The sequence below is a fragment of the Toxotes jaculatrix genome, chromosome 16, assembly GCF_017976425.1.
Source record: "Toxotes jaculatrix isolate fToxJac2 chromosome 16, fToxJac2.pri, whole genome shotgun sequence".
NCBI lineage: Eukaryota > Metazoa > Chordata > Actinopteri > Toxotidae > Toxotes > Toxotes jaculatrix.
In genome coordinates, this window is record NC_054409.1 from 15,993,301 (window position 1) to 16,006,224 (window position 12,924).

Consider the following 12,924-nt stretch of genomic DNA (forward strand, 5'->3'; position numbering starts at 1 on the left):
AATTTGAATGTGTTTCCTGTTAAGACAGTAAGGTGAGACAGAGCATAATGTGTACAGGAGCAATTCAGAGATCTAGATTAAACTGCAAACACAAAAAAAGGCTGCTTGATTTGATGGGAAGTGGTCAGACTGTTCACACTGACTATCATTAGTTCATGTTCACTTTATTTGCTCTTGGGTGGGTTTACAAAATTGAGAGAAATCAATCCAGAATCAAATCAAAATTAATTTTTCATGAGGCTGAAAAATTCAACATAATTGAAGACTTGCATGCACGGGCTAATTGGAGAAAAAGACCTTGAGCAATTACTGCCTTGTTGGTGATGACTGTGAGAAACCCAGAGTGCTGTTTTCAAATTAAAGATAATTACATTAACACAAACACTGACGACAGTAGGTTGATTATGACACTCCCTCTGCAGTGTCACATTATCAACACTCAAACTGAAGCCTCCTTTCTGCTGTAATTGTTTATGAAAAAAAAATTAACAAAACTATGCCTAAGAACAGGAGTCTGTTGGTTCACAGGTAATAAGTAGTTGCTGTATAGTGTTTTCAAAACATCCTCATACACAAAAGCAATGACAAGTTTTATGTCTTTATAAAAATGTTTTTATCAATTTTTGTTTAGTTTTTTCCCCAAAGAACACATACCAAAGTCTTCAGTGTAGCACTGTGAACTGCACTGTTAAAAAAAAAAAAGTTCTACATTCAAAACAATCACAAAAGCACTCATTCATAACAGCACTGCTAAATGTATCAGCCAAAACTGCTCAATGTAAATAATACACATGAAAATATGAGTGTGTGAATGACCTTTGGCAGAAAGGACGACATTATGGCCAAGTTATGTACATAATTACAACATCCAACACTGAACTGTTTGTTTGGAGGCAAAGGCAGAACTAAATGATTCCCCCTGTGGTGAAAAGACCAATATATTTACCTGTGTAGATTCATATGAAAATATACCAAATCAATCAAGTGCATTTTCAATATACAAAAACTAACCTGTAAAATTGAGCGATTTCGTGTTTTTTTTTTATAAACACAGGTAACTCAAATGTCTTGTCATTTTTCGATATCTAACAGTTATTTGCACACAACGCAAATAACTGACAGCATGTTCCTTTCAAAGTTGTATTTCAGCATAATGTTTCGACTTATAACAAAATGCATTAAATAAGTTATAAAACTCTGTCTCTGAAGTCACCTGCTCATCCTGTCCCTTAACAACAAGCAATTTGCCAGGCTGTCAGAGAAAGAGGCAAACTCTGCTTTGGAATACAAACATTGTCATGTTGTGTGTGTGTGTGTATCAGCTGTTAAATTAAGGCCAACAGTGTGAGATCCAGAGGTCACCTGACTCTTGTCCTGATGAAAAATCTCATTAGTAACGTCAGTGGAGTTTCTCCAGCTTGGCCTGCAGAGACTTGAAGTTGCCGATGGTTTGCTGGAGGGCCGCGTTTGGGCTCAGAGACTGCAGCTCCACGAGGTATCCGCAGATGTTGTCAAGACACACGTTAGTGAACCGGCGTCTGAAATAGGTGGAGAACAAAGCATTGGCTGCTGAAACTGTTCCTTCCATTCATACTGACTGTGAAGAGATCCCTACTTAAATTTATCCCAGTGTAAATGGAAGACAAAATCCCATCCTTAGTCTTTACATAAATGTACTCCAAAGCACAGCTGAAGCTAATATGAAGTTTCAACAGTCTGATTTAGTCAAATGATTTATTTTTTGCTGAGCGGAGGAATGAAATGTATCTGCATGCATTTCATCTCCCTTCACACGCAATAAAACCCCTTACTGAACAAATTTTGCCACTGACACTATGGAGAAAGGAACAATTACACTGACCAATAATTCAGGGTACATATGGGGGTGTGTATACAAGTCCCCCCTGCAGTAATCTAACAAACATCAGTGGGCATCTGGAGTTTAAGGTAGCTGGTGCTGGTAGCACACGAGTGATTGACAGACACAATGTGTTGCCTGGAAACAGCAAAACATACCTCTCACTGCAAAAAAAACATCCTTGTGTGATCGGGATCAGAGTTGTATTTCAGTTGTAATAAATTTGCTGCTCTCATTGTTTTTTTCTAATTATAAGTGTTTTACATAAAGCTGCAGGTGGTCACAATGACACATTTGAAAAAGTAATTTTCAATTACAGGATTTTATCTAGAGCAGCTTACAGTGAAGTGAGCAGGTGGGATGGGGTGGAGGCTTTCTCGTGGACACTTCAGCAGGATACAGCATTAGTTGTGACAGGTATTTTAACCACAGGCCTCAGGCTCATCCTAATGTCTTTGCAAAAACAAGCCCAACACTGCAGCGCCCACTACAGGCCGGCAGCTGAACACCTGCTCAGAGGGTGATTACCTGTCATAAGTCGGTACTCTGCTGGGATCATCCACGTATCCTGAGAGAAGCACATGGATACACTCCACCAAGTGGAGAGGTTTCTTCAGCCGCTGCCAGCAGGGATCCTACAGGAGAAAATGCAACGAGGCAGAGTATTGCTTCAATTAAGAGACAATTTGGTCCCCATAAACAGAATAGAATAATTTAAAACTTCAACACAAGTGCAGAACTGATGCACTGCAAACATTCTATCTTTATCTGAAGCATGTACCCGTGTTTTGAAGAGTTGGTCATAGACCTCCAGAAGACGTGGTAACTGTACTCCAATCTCCTGCATGGTGGAGGTCACAAATCCCACGTCCCAGTTGAGTCGACACACCTCCTGCTCCAGAAACTTAACCAAGAACTCTACAATCACAGGATAAATTGACAACATATTAGTACTGCATACTCAGCAACATGTTCATTGCTGGGGTGAGAAATGTGTTTTGCCTCTAACAGAACTGATCGTGTGCAACGACTCAGGATGTACATAAAATGAATCAGTCTCCACAGAGAGGGCAGGTTTGAGCAGGCCTGTGGTAATGGGAGGATAAGTAAGCAATCATCTAGAGACCCTACAGACCTGTACCAGAGAGATATGATGACATAAATGATGCAAAACAGTAACAGCAAGCCGGAAAAGTCTAACTAGAGGAAAACTGAACATAATGTGCAGGAGGGCATGAGCGCTTACCCAGAGGGAAATATCTCGGTGTTCCAGCATAAATCCTTCCCAGTGACACCAGTTTCAAACTAAGAGATCTCATCCTGTCTGCTGGACTCATTGCCACAGTGTCTGCCAGCTCTGAAAGACAAGATTCAAAACACTTGTAACCGACATTTACTGTACATTTTGGCATAGGAAGGGCCCAGGTTGAATTTTTGCAAGGTGTTGACATTACACTTGCCTTTCTCCATGATCTCCTGCCACAGTGAGTGTACTAGAATTGGGTCAGAGTGTCCCGCGCAGTGAATGATGGCCAGCTTGCACTCAGAGAGTTTGAAATGGTCAGCAAACTCCCCGTACAGCTACACAAGAAAAAGAATTACATTCTCCATACCATTGAAAATAAAAAAGAAAATTCCATCATCCCTAGACAGTCATTTCAAATGTAAAACTCCTGATCATCATTGTTCTGATGCTGCATGTTACCTTTGTGATGTCCATGAGCTCAGAGTCCAACTGAGAGATGACATTTTTCACTGAGGGATGATGGGAGTATTGTCTGATCAGGGTCTCCTGAATCTGTACCTGGATACGCACCAGCTGGGAAGAGAAACCAGAAAAACCAGAGTGATGACAGTGCTACGCTTCATAGATGGATCAAGCTTTTTTCCCTCTCACTGTGATCACCACCACACACATACCTCCATCTTTTCTTCCAGCTCGTGGAGGAACTCTCCATCAGAGGCCTGAGCTGAGATACAGGAGGAGCTCTTAGCAGACAGGATGGCTCGGGCAATGTACTCCAAACGCTGCTTCAGAGAGATCTCAGTGCTGCATGATCAGAGAATGAACAACAATACTCTTGTAAATATCATAGGGTCTGTCGTAGTGTGGATGGTATATGTGGTAACCAGGATTTTCTGAAGGAGCCAGTGTTGGAGGTTGTTAATAAATCCTGGAGACATGTTAAGTGGAACTGTTCTACCAGAATGAAACTAGTTATCTTGTTGTTGTGTATGCAAACCTGTGCATGTCAGCGAGGCGAGCCAGTACATGAGCCGCCTTGCCAAAGTTGCGGTTTTTCTCGTAGTAGCGCCACAACAGGTCCATATTGTGAACCTTACTCTGGTCCTGCTTGATCATATGCATCAGGTGCTCCTCTAGGTATGGAGAATTCACCTGGACAACAGAGGACAGCTATCAGACAGACTGCAATCTGGGTGAAAATCACACTAAATTGATGAACTCTTTTTCAAAAAAAATCTGTATTTTTCAGTAAAAACACGAAAGAAAAATTGATAAGTTTCAACTGCAAACAGATAATTAACACATGCTCAAACACACTACCTCTAGCAGTTTGTCAGTGAGGTCGGCCTGAATCAGCCAGTTGTACAGAGCGATGTGAAATAGCTCGTCCTGAGACCTCTGGGCCAGACCAAGCATCTGCTCGAACTACAAGAGAAAGACAGACTTTCATTAGAAATGCAGATCATGTACACCGCTGTGGCAAGAAATAAGCGTCTACTGTCCCCTTCTTACTGACATGGGCTGTAGCTTCTTCATTACTGAGCATGTTGGGGTCAGAGGTCATGACAGGCGGCCCAGGCTGCTTTGGGACGCTGGGGGACTGAGGGGCAGCTTTGCTCTGGTTCACCAGCTCCTGCATGGTGTCTGTTATACACTTATAACAGGAAAGTCTGGAGTGGAGAGAGGAAGGATGAAAAACATTGGTGACGACCAGCAACAATAGCCATCAATGACACTGATTTGTGTGCTGCTTCTTCCTGTGTTACCTCTCCTGGAACGCCTGCTGTCCCACTCTGTCCTCCTCAGGCTCTCCGTTCTTATAGAAGTGGGGCCCCAGTCTCTGTGGATCCTTCTTGTCTGCTGCTGTGAGGCACAACTCAAGTACTCCCTCGTAGAAACGCACTAACACAGTAAAATACAATGAGCACTGGAGACATAGACTTATAAAAAGGACACCTAACAACATGCATGTACCACCAAAAAAAGTATTAGTGAAAATATTAACTACATAAACATGAAGAGGGTTCGTGTATGTCCCCACCTTGCCTGTACTGGGAGCAGACGAGCGGCAGGTCTGTGTGTTGGCTGATCTGCTGATAGAGATGTAGAGACTCTCTCAGTGTTCTCTCCTTATCTGCTTTGCTCTGGATCTGCTTAGAGCTCTGCAGCAACTCATTAGCCTGAGTGGGAGACAAAAGCAACAACTTAACCACTGAGACAATGAATCAGTGTAGGTGAATCAATACCTTTTAAAGACCCTGATGCTCCCACAATTATCCTTAAGAGTCCAAGAAATGTGAACACAAGACACAAGATATCAACATGAGAGAAGAACTGCAGACCTGTGAATCTGTAATAACGACTGACATATTTAACCATATCTAGTGCTGTTTAAGGATTTAAGATAATCCTGCTTAGAATATTTTAAGAACTTTCAAAGACCCAAAAACACTGTTTGTGTGTGTACGTACCTTGGAGCAAACACTGTCATCGCTGCTGTACAGCAGGGGACAGATGTCCCGCAGGTGATTGCTTATGGCATCCACAGGGGCGTTATCTTTGATGTAGACATTAATGAGCGCTGTGATGAGCGCTCCAGAAAGCTCCTTGCCCCGGATCACTACATCCTTAAAAGTCACTCCTTTCATCTGTTCTTGAAACTCCTACAAACAAAACATAAAATGGCAGGTTGAGAAATGAGAACACCAGTAATAATGAAGAGCTCACATTGCGCACCAGGTTTCTGGCTGAAAACAAAACAGATTATATCCAGGAAAGCTTGTGGGTGAATATCACAGAGATGATGTAAGAGCATCTGTTTGTAATGCAGGCGAAAGGTTTGTGGACACATTTACCTTTGGCAGTTCAGACATAATGAGGCTGAACTGATGATCGCAGAGAAGTTTCCAGAGGGCCAGAGTCTGATAGGAGCGATGCACTAACTGCTGGATGCCCTGCAGGGACACTTTCTCATAGACCTGAGCCTTAGCTGGATACAAAGGAAACAAAGAGAAACAGAAATCAGAAGTTATAAAATTAACTGGTGCAACATAGAAAGGATGAATACAAAGTCTGTCCCATTTTTTCAGCATTGTTAATACATTAGATATCCATTACCTGTATGATCAATTATATGTAGAATAATCAGATTATGATTAATTTTACTGATAAAATGAAGAAAATGTGGAATCCTGCACTCATAACTCACTGTGATATTTCCTCTGGAGTTCCTGCTGGACCTGCTGAGAGCTGGCCCCATCTGGACGCATAAATCCCAGCAGCCTTTGCTGCAGGTTGGCAGGGGAGCTGAAACTAACAGGGAGCGGAACAGATATTATTCAAGAAACATGGGAAAGTTACAGCTTCAGCAGATCTGGATCCTGTTTTTCCAAATACATGTGGAAAATTTCCCAGTGACAAGTAAATTAAAACAAGTATTTTACATATTTAGTTTGAAATGATCTTTATTAAAACACATTTCTCATTGCAGCCAAAACACAGAGAATTACACATATGTATAAACTAAAGTGAGCTGCTGCAGCCTTTGAAACTTTGTGGTTCAGTAGTGATTATTGATTTACTCTGATTAACTTTCATTTGTAACCAGTCACGAACTTCAACACGGCAATTAGTTTTACAAGAGACTAAGCAAGCAGAGAAGGAGCTCCTACCTTGCAGCACCGAGAGAAGATGGACTGAACTGAGAGTTTTTATCAAGAAACTCCCTTAAACCACAGAGCTCCAGAAGAACTGACTCCAGATCAAATGCTCCAACGCTGCTTTCCAACTGTGAAGACAGAAGATAGCAGTCAGTGTTGACTAACCACTACTAGTATAATTATCCCCAAACTGGTACCTTGGTGCAAGTGATTACTCTACTTACAATACTGACAGTCTGATTTCCTTTGCTCATGGCTTTCTCAACAGCAAGGCTCCCGTCCCAAATATTTCTGTGAGGACAGCAGGAATGGGAGAGAAAGACATGTCGCTCAGCCTGGACACCATCAAGCATCAACGCCTCTGACTAAAGTGAAAGCCACAAATTGAAGCTCTCGCCCAGAAAACAGGATTTACTCACCCAAGAATGCGGGCAAAGTAGACGCAGATGCCATTGTGTTTCCCTGAGAAAATCACCTCTGGGCCAGCAGACATGGGTGTGATGGGGGCAGACCCAGAGGGCATCGGTGCGAAAGGTGTGGCCAAAGCTGGGGGTACAATTCCTGAGGGAAGAGCAACACAAATTACTCGAAAAGTTATAATAGTATTTTCAAATCTTTTCTCTTTATAATGACAGATGTCTTGTCAAGTTTGTATGAGGCTTTACACGTTCTGACTGGAGTTTAAGCTGTCAAGTTCATACCAGCCCCATCAGACCAAGTGAACTGTATTTGCTGATCATTTACCAGGTGCTGGAGAGCTCATCACAGGTCCAACAGTGCTGGGAGATGTCATGGCGGCGGGGAATCTCATCTGTGCTTCTCCTCCATATCTGATCAAAGCAACAAGAGAAGAGTTGCTTTTAGTTTGTGTTTGGTGTGACTAAGCGTAAATATATCTGTATATGGAAAGTGTTGTGTGACCTGAAGAAGGCTCTGGTGGCCCACTGTGAAACCTCTCTGTCACTAGCAGCGCTGGAGCAAGCCAGGATCAGGGCTGTGGCACAAGCCTGCTCCTCCTGCACAGAACAAACAACTCAAATAAGTGTGTTGCATGTATGTGCGTGTGTGAAATAACTGCACACTGGTCTGAAGCTGCATGCCTTAATCCTGCATGCTGGCATTTGTTTATCATGCAAGCTGTAGGCAGACCATGCATGTGTCATGCACAGTTTTAAGGCTTACCTCCACGATAAGGGGATTATAAAATAATCAGTGAATATCATGCTTTGTACCCTGTGTAGCTTGAAGAAGCGCTCAATCTCTTCACTTTCTCCTCCAGCGCAGCTCACCAGCAGATGACGAAGCTGATCTACAGGCCGCAGTTTTTGGAAGATATGACTCCCCTAGAAGACAGTAAGGAGCATGCACTTATTATACAAAATTAAGACATATTTTTATCACACTATAAAGAGCACTATGTGCGCAACGTGATGAGTTGTGACAGCAGGTTTAACCTTTGCAGAGAGAAGGACAAACTTCTGTGGAGGGATATTGTGCTGCTGCACCACCACTGGTGAATCTGTGATGGGGATCTGTTCCTTGTTTAGAGGAGTAAAAATCTTGGTTGGCCTCTCTTCATTAAGGGCACAAAGAGCCCAAGAGTGCCCATCAACATTAGACATCATCTGCAGGAGAACAGAAGGAAGAAAAAAAAAAAAAAAAAAGAGTAAAACAGTTAGTGGTTTTAATGTCTGTAATATTATTTCTGAAAGAAAAAAATGTGCATTTGTTTAATCCATTTAGTGTATGCTTCTTCTGTACTGACCTGAGTCTCCATCAAGGGTTTCTTGAAGGGAAAGGAGTCGTGATTGATGCACCACAGAATGTCATTGTCCTCTGTCTCAGAGGCAGCCATTAGCAGAACGCCTGCAATTTAAACAAAGAAACATTTATTACAAGAAAATCCTGCCAATTCTGAAAAACAAATGAGTTTGAGTTTGTTTCTGGTAAACTGAAAAATAACAGACCTTTGCTGTGTAGTGCCTTATGGACCTTTGCAGGTTTCTGAAGGGTAGAAGATGCAGAAAACCCTGGTGGCAGACGGACATGGACCAAAGCTAGCAGGCTAGGTCGGACTGCCAGATACTTCTGGTGTGGAGGGGCGAAAGGTGTGGTGCTGAAGTACAGACGCACACCTACAGAAACACATTATGTGCAGGCACAAAAAGAACAAACATTTTCACGTTACCATAAAAACAACCAACAATTTTCATATATCTTCATTACTGTTCAGTAATCTTCACCTGCATGAGTGACAGCGAGCAGGTGACAGTCTGAGGACTCAGATCTATCAATCACAGAGATCTGGACAATGGGTTTGAAGACAGAACGATCAATTGTCCTGCAAAGGAAGGAGAGTTTCAAAAGGGGCAGAAAAAAATTCTTACTTCCTTAGGAGCAAAATTAAAGACAGATGTGAAAGTAGTCAAACCCAGAAATACCTGGCTATGTTTCCAGCTGCTGCAACAATGGAGCTTTGTGACATGGTCGCCACGCGACTCATTCCCTGCCCATCAGCACCGAGGTCATACACCTGAAAAGGCAAAACTGTTAATTATCGCAGCCCAGTGACAATCACCAATTTCCCTGTTAATCAGAAAAAGCCCCCCCTGTGAAAACATGATAATATCCTGCCAGTGTCATACCTGCAGGACACCTTTCTCTGACCGTGTGAATAGTGTGTTGCGGGAGTTGTCGATAGCAATCTGCACAATAGGGTCTGTGGAGCAACAAGTCGGCAAAAAGTTAAAGCAAAGTTTATTTAGGTCACACCTTTATGTTCTACAATGAGATACGTCTTTTTCCTCACCATCTTCAGAGAAGGAGAACTGGAGCACAGAGGGGATGAGGAAGGACAGAGAGCTTTTAGAGTGGTTGATTTTTCTACAGCGCTGGCTCAGCCAGCCGGCTTCAGCCTGGTAAGCTATTTCATACAGGCAGCCGTCCTTTCCTGCCATAAAAATGCGTCCTAGATCTGTGGAGGTGATGGACAGGATGTAGGTGTTGTCTGTGGGGATTGAGAAGAGGGGGTCTGGTAGCAGCTGCATCCCGCCAGACATGCTGTCGTTCAATCCTAGAACACAAAAAGAGACACAAAGGTGACCCAGATAAACCATTACAGGTACACGTGGGTATAAATAGCACTGTAGCAAGAATATGAGATATGACACCTCAGTTCCCTCCATATCTCAGCCTGATGTCTATACAAGTACCATATAAACTAAACACAGAATTTATCTATGACCTGATTCTGAACAGTGTGCATATCAAAAAGTGCAAAGCAGTTAAAATATGACAGTGTTTTAATACAGCAGATGTCCTTATTTTGCACATTTGCCTAGCTGATGAATATCTGTCACTTGTTTGTACATATCTGACTATGAAAGAGGCAACATATTTAACTGATGCCTGCAAGCTGCGATGTTTTGCATGCCCCTTGTAGTTAAAAACCATTTACTGTACTGCAGCATCAGGTGATAATCTTATTATAGGATTCCCCATAAGAATCATGATGAGAGGTTAAACTCTAAGATTTCCATTTCTTTAAAAACACAGAAGAGGATTCTTCTCTCACATCTAGAAATTTGTACAAGAATGGTAACAACTAAAATGCAGTGTCACTGTGGTTGAGTTGTATGAGAGACTCACCAGCCTGGCTCTTTGGGAAGCTTAGTCCGAGGATCACCACATCCACAGAAGTGGCCAGTACTAAGAGGTAGTGTATGTGTGGCTGTAAAATCCCTGAGAAAGAAAATACAAAAATTATTCAAATAAATAATCAAATAAAAAGTTAATTTAAAAGAACAATAGTGAATTTAAGCATCTATACCTACCTTGTTTTGGTTTTACTAGCCCCACAGCAAGGATGGTTTCAATAAGGCCATCAAAATAGGCCACATCTCCTCTGCAAGGAACACAACAAACAACAAATGTCTTCAGGTTTGTCTCCATGGAAGTTCAAAATGTCTAATATTAATAAATAATAATATCAATCCTCAGTGCACTGAGCAGTGTGTGCAGTTTGTTGCGTGTTCTTTCTTATCATGGACCTTGTCACTCAGTCCCATAAAATCAAAATATACTCACCCATCTTCATAATTCCACATGAAGATGTCATTGTCAATAGTAAGCCATGCTCGACAGATCTCAGGAAAAACTCCCATCATGCAATTACACTGCATATCTATGAAATGGTTAAGGTGAAACTCAAATGTCATGGGCAACAAAACTTTACAGTTTTACTGTTAGTCTAATGGAAACCCTCAGGGTCCAACTGAAAGCAGTGGAATAGTTTCTCCTGAATGACCAAAAGGATACGGCTGAACTGCTCCACCAGCTCAGGTGGCAGAGGGACTCGGCGGACCGCACTGAGCTCTGGGAGGTTTGGCACGCTCAGTAAACCCGGGCCTTGGAGGGGGTAGTCCATGTCCGACACTCCAGAGAGGGACGGCATATCTATCAAAGCAATCAACAAAAACAGTAACTGTGATTATGCATTATTTTAAGGCTGAACGATTTTAGTTAAAGAGCTAATTGGGATTTTTCTGGCGATATTGCGATAAGTCATTTTTATGCTGTCTTTTTTTATCATACGGAGTTACGCTGGTAAAACATGCTGTAATTGTCTGTTCGCTTCTACGGGCCTGAGCATCATTTTCAGACTTTTCACCGGAACTTCTTCGTTATGCAAATACCTGTGGTGATTTTTCAGGTGTCGGTATAAATTGGTTGTGTTTCCGCTGGATGTTGCAAATTTAGCGCGACAGGTTTTGCAAAGTACCAGTTTCTGGTGCAAGTCTGCAGCCTCAAACCCGAAATGCTCCCAAATGAGCGACGTGCTGTTTTTCTTGGGGATTTAATGCCTTAACTCCGCGTCTGGTCCAGCTGAAGCCATTTCAGTAATTAAGGAGCAGGTGGAGCAGGTTACACTGATTGCGTTAGCCTGACCTGTCCACGAGAAGCAATGCCGCTTCTGATTGGTGAGCTCGGCAGGTAGGGGGACGGCATGTATGTGTAAAATAGTTGACACAGCAGATCCTGGGTCAGTCAGGAGCTGTGCAAAAAGCCGCAGCTTTGTAGTTGTTGTATTCAACCATAAGACTGTGTGAAATATGACAATCAGTCTGTTGAAATGTATGTTTCATACATAAATTAGTTTCATCTAAGCCATATTACTACAGACATTTTGTCTCAAACTTTTGTTTGGATGCATAATTAAATAACTCAAAACTTGTCTCGACCGTCTTCATCACCACAAACACACTATTCAGAATAATTTAATCTCAAAACTTGAGTCAAACCCTACTGAAATATTTATTATATCAACATCGCCCATTCGTAGTTTGTCATGACAGCCACTAGGTAAACAGAACCATCTAAGTCTGGTAGCTGATTGTAGGTCTTTCCCTCCTCTTCTGCTCCATCCATCCCCATGACTTACTGTGTGAGGGGACGCTGAGCAGCTCGGATAGGTCGGGAAAGCAGCGGTCATCCTGCAGGTGTCTGTCAATCAGCCGGGCAGAGTTTTCCAGCGCTTCGGCGAGTGCAGCTGCGGGGCTGCTGGGTCCAGCGCTGGACGGCATGGCTGGGCTACCACCGCTAACGTATCTACAGAGACAAAGGTCAAGAGCGTTAGCAAAGCTAGGCGAAGTGTCATACATGAATAGTAGAGCTACGACGCCATATTCACTTAACTGTAAGTTAGCTAATGTTTGCTAGCTAGTATAGCAATGCCGGCGAGTTAGCGGACTGCTAGCATCACTACCTTACTACTGAGCTACAAGCTAAATGCTAGCTAAGTGTGAAATAAAGTGTGTGAAAGTGAACTCGTTGCTTTACCCGACTGAAAATAATCCGCGTGATACAAAGTTACTTGGATAAGTCGTTTTGTTCACCAGTTCGGCAACACAATTTAAACAAATACATCCAACACACACACACACAGCCAGCAGCCCGCCAACCTCATGCACAGCGGCAGAGGCGAGACGTTTTTTTTTCCGGTGAATTATCTTCTTCTTCGTCTCCTTAATTTTCCGCAGACTAGTAGAAATAAAGCGATGTGCTGCCATCCACCGGTCAATGTCATTTTGTGCGTGATATTTACCAGGCAGAAATACAGCTGTACACATACTCACACACTCTCTATCATGTCAGCTGTATAG

The 12,924-nt window shown here is 42.5% G+C and overlaps 1 protein-coding gene across 1 annotated transcript; it reads right to left on the reverse strand.

Annotated features, from left to right (window-relative positions):
• Window positions 1-145: 145 nt before the first annotated feature.
• On the reverse strand, window positions 146-12,741 carry nup155 (nucleoporin 155). Its single transcript, XM_041059394.1, has 34 exons — window positions 12,602-12,741; window positions 12,204-12,370; window positions 11,081-11,218; window positions 10,850-10,946; window positions 10,597-10,667; window positions 10,412-10,504; window positions 9,573-9,836; window positions 9,409-9,482; window positions 9,205-9,296; window positions 9,007-9,104; window positions 8,731-8,898; window positions 8,529-8,629; window positions 8,218-8,388; window positions 7,996-8,106; window positions 7,685-7,779; window positions 7,508-7,593; window positions 7,183-7,324; window positions 6,988-7,054; window positions 6,776-6,891; window positions 6,313-6,416; window positions 5,960-6,093; window positions 5,576-5,767; window positions 5,146-5,284; window positions 4,871-5,006; window positions 4,621-4,774; window positions 4,425-4,529; window positions 4,102-4,256; window positions 3,779-3,908; window positions 3,564-3,677; window positions 3,319-3,439; window positions 3,105-3,215; window positions 2,640-2,776; window positions 2,387-2,493; window positions 146-1,538 (listed from the first exon to the last, which is right to left on the reverse strand). Exons 2-34 carry the CDS (start codon window positions 12,343-12,345, stop codon window positions 1,400-1,402), a joined length of 4,104 nt encoding a protein of 1,367 aa, XP_040915328.1. The 5' UTR covers window positions 12,346-12,370; window positions 12,602-12,741; the 3' UTR covers window positions 146-1,399.
• Window positions 12,742-12,924: the final 183 nt, after the last annotated feature.

Bases quoted from the DNA above. Each gene is read 5' to 3' on its own strand.
- nup155 (XM_041059394.1), bottom strand. From the start codon at position 12,345: ATGCCGTCCAGCGCTGGACCCAGCAGCCCCGCAGCTGCACTCGCCGAA. The intron at 7,594-7,684 runs GTCACACAACAC...TGCTTTGATCAG, and splicing joins GCCACCAGAGCCTTCTTCAG to ATATGGAGGAGAAGCACAGA. The intron at 5,007-5,145 runs GTGGGGACATAC...TTACTGTGTTAG, and splicing joins CTGCTCCCAGTACAGGCAAG to TGCGTTTCTACGAGGGAGTA.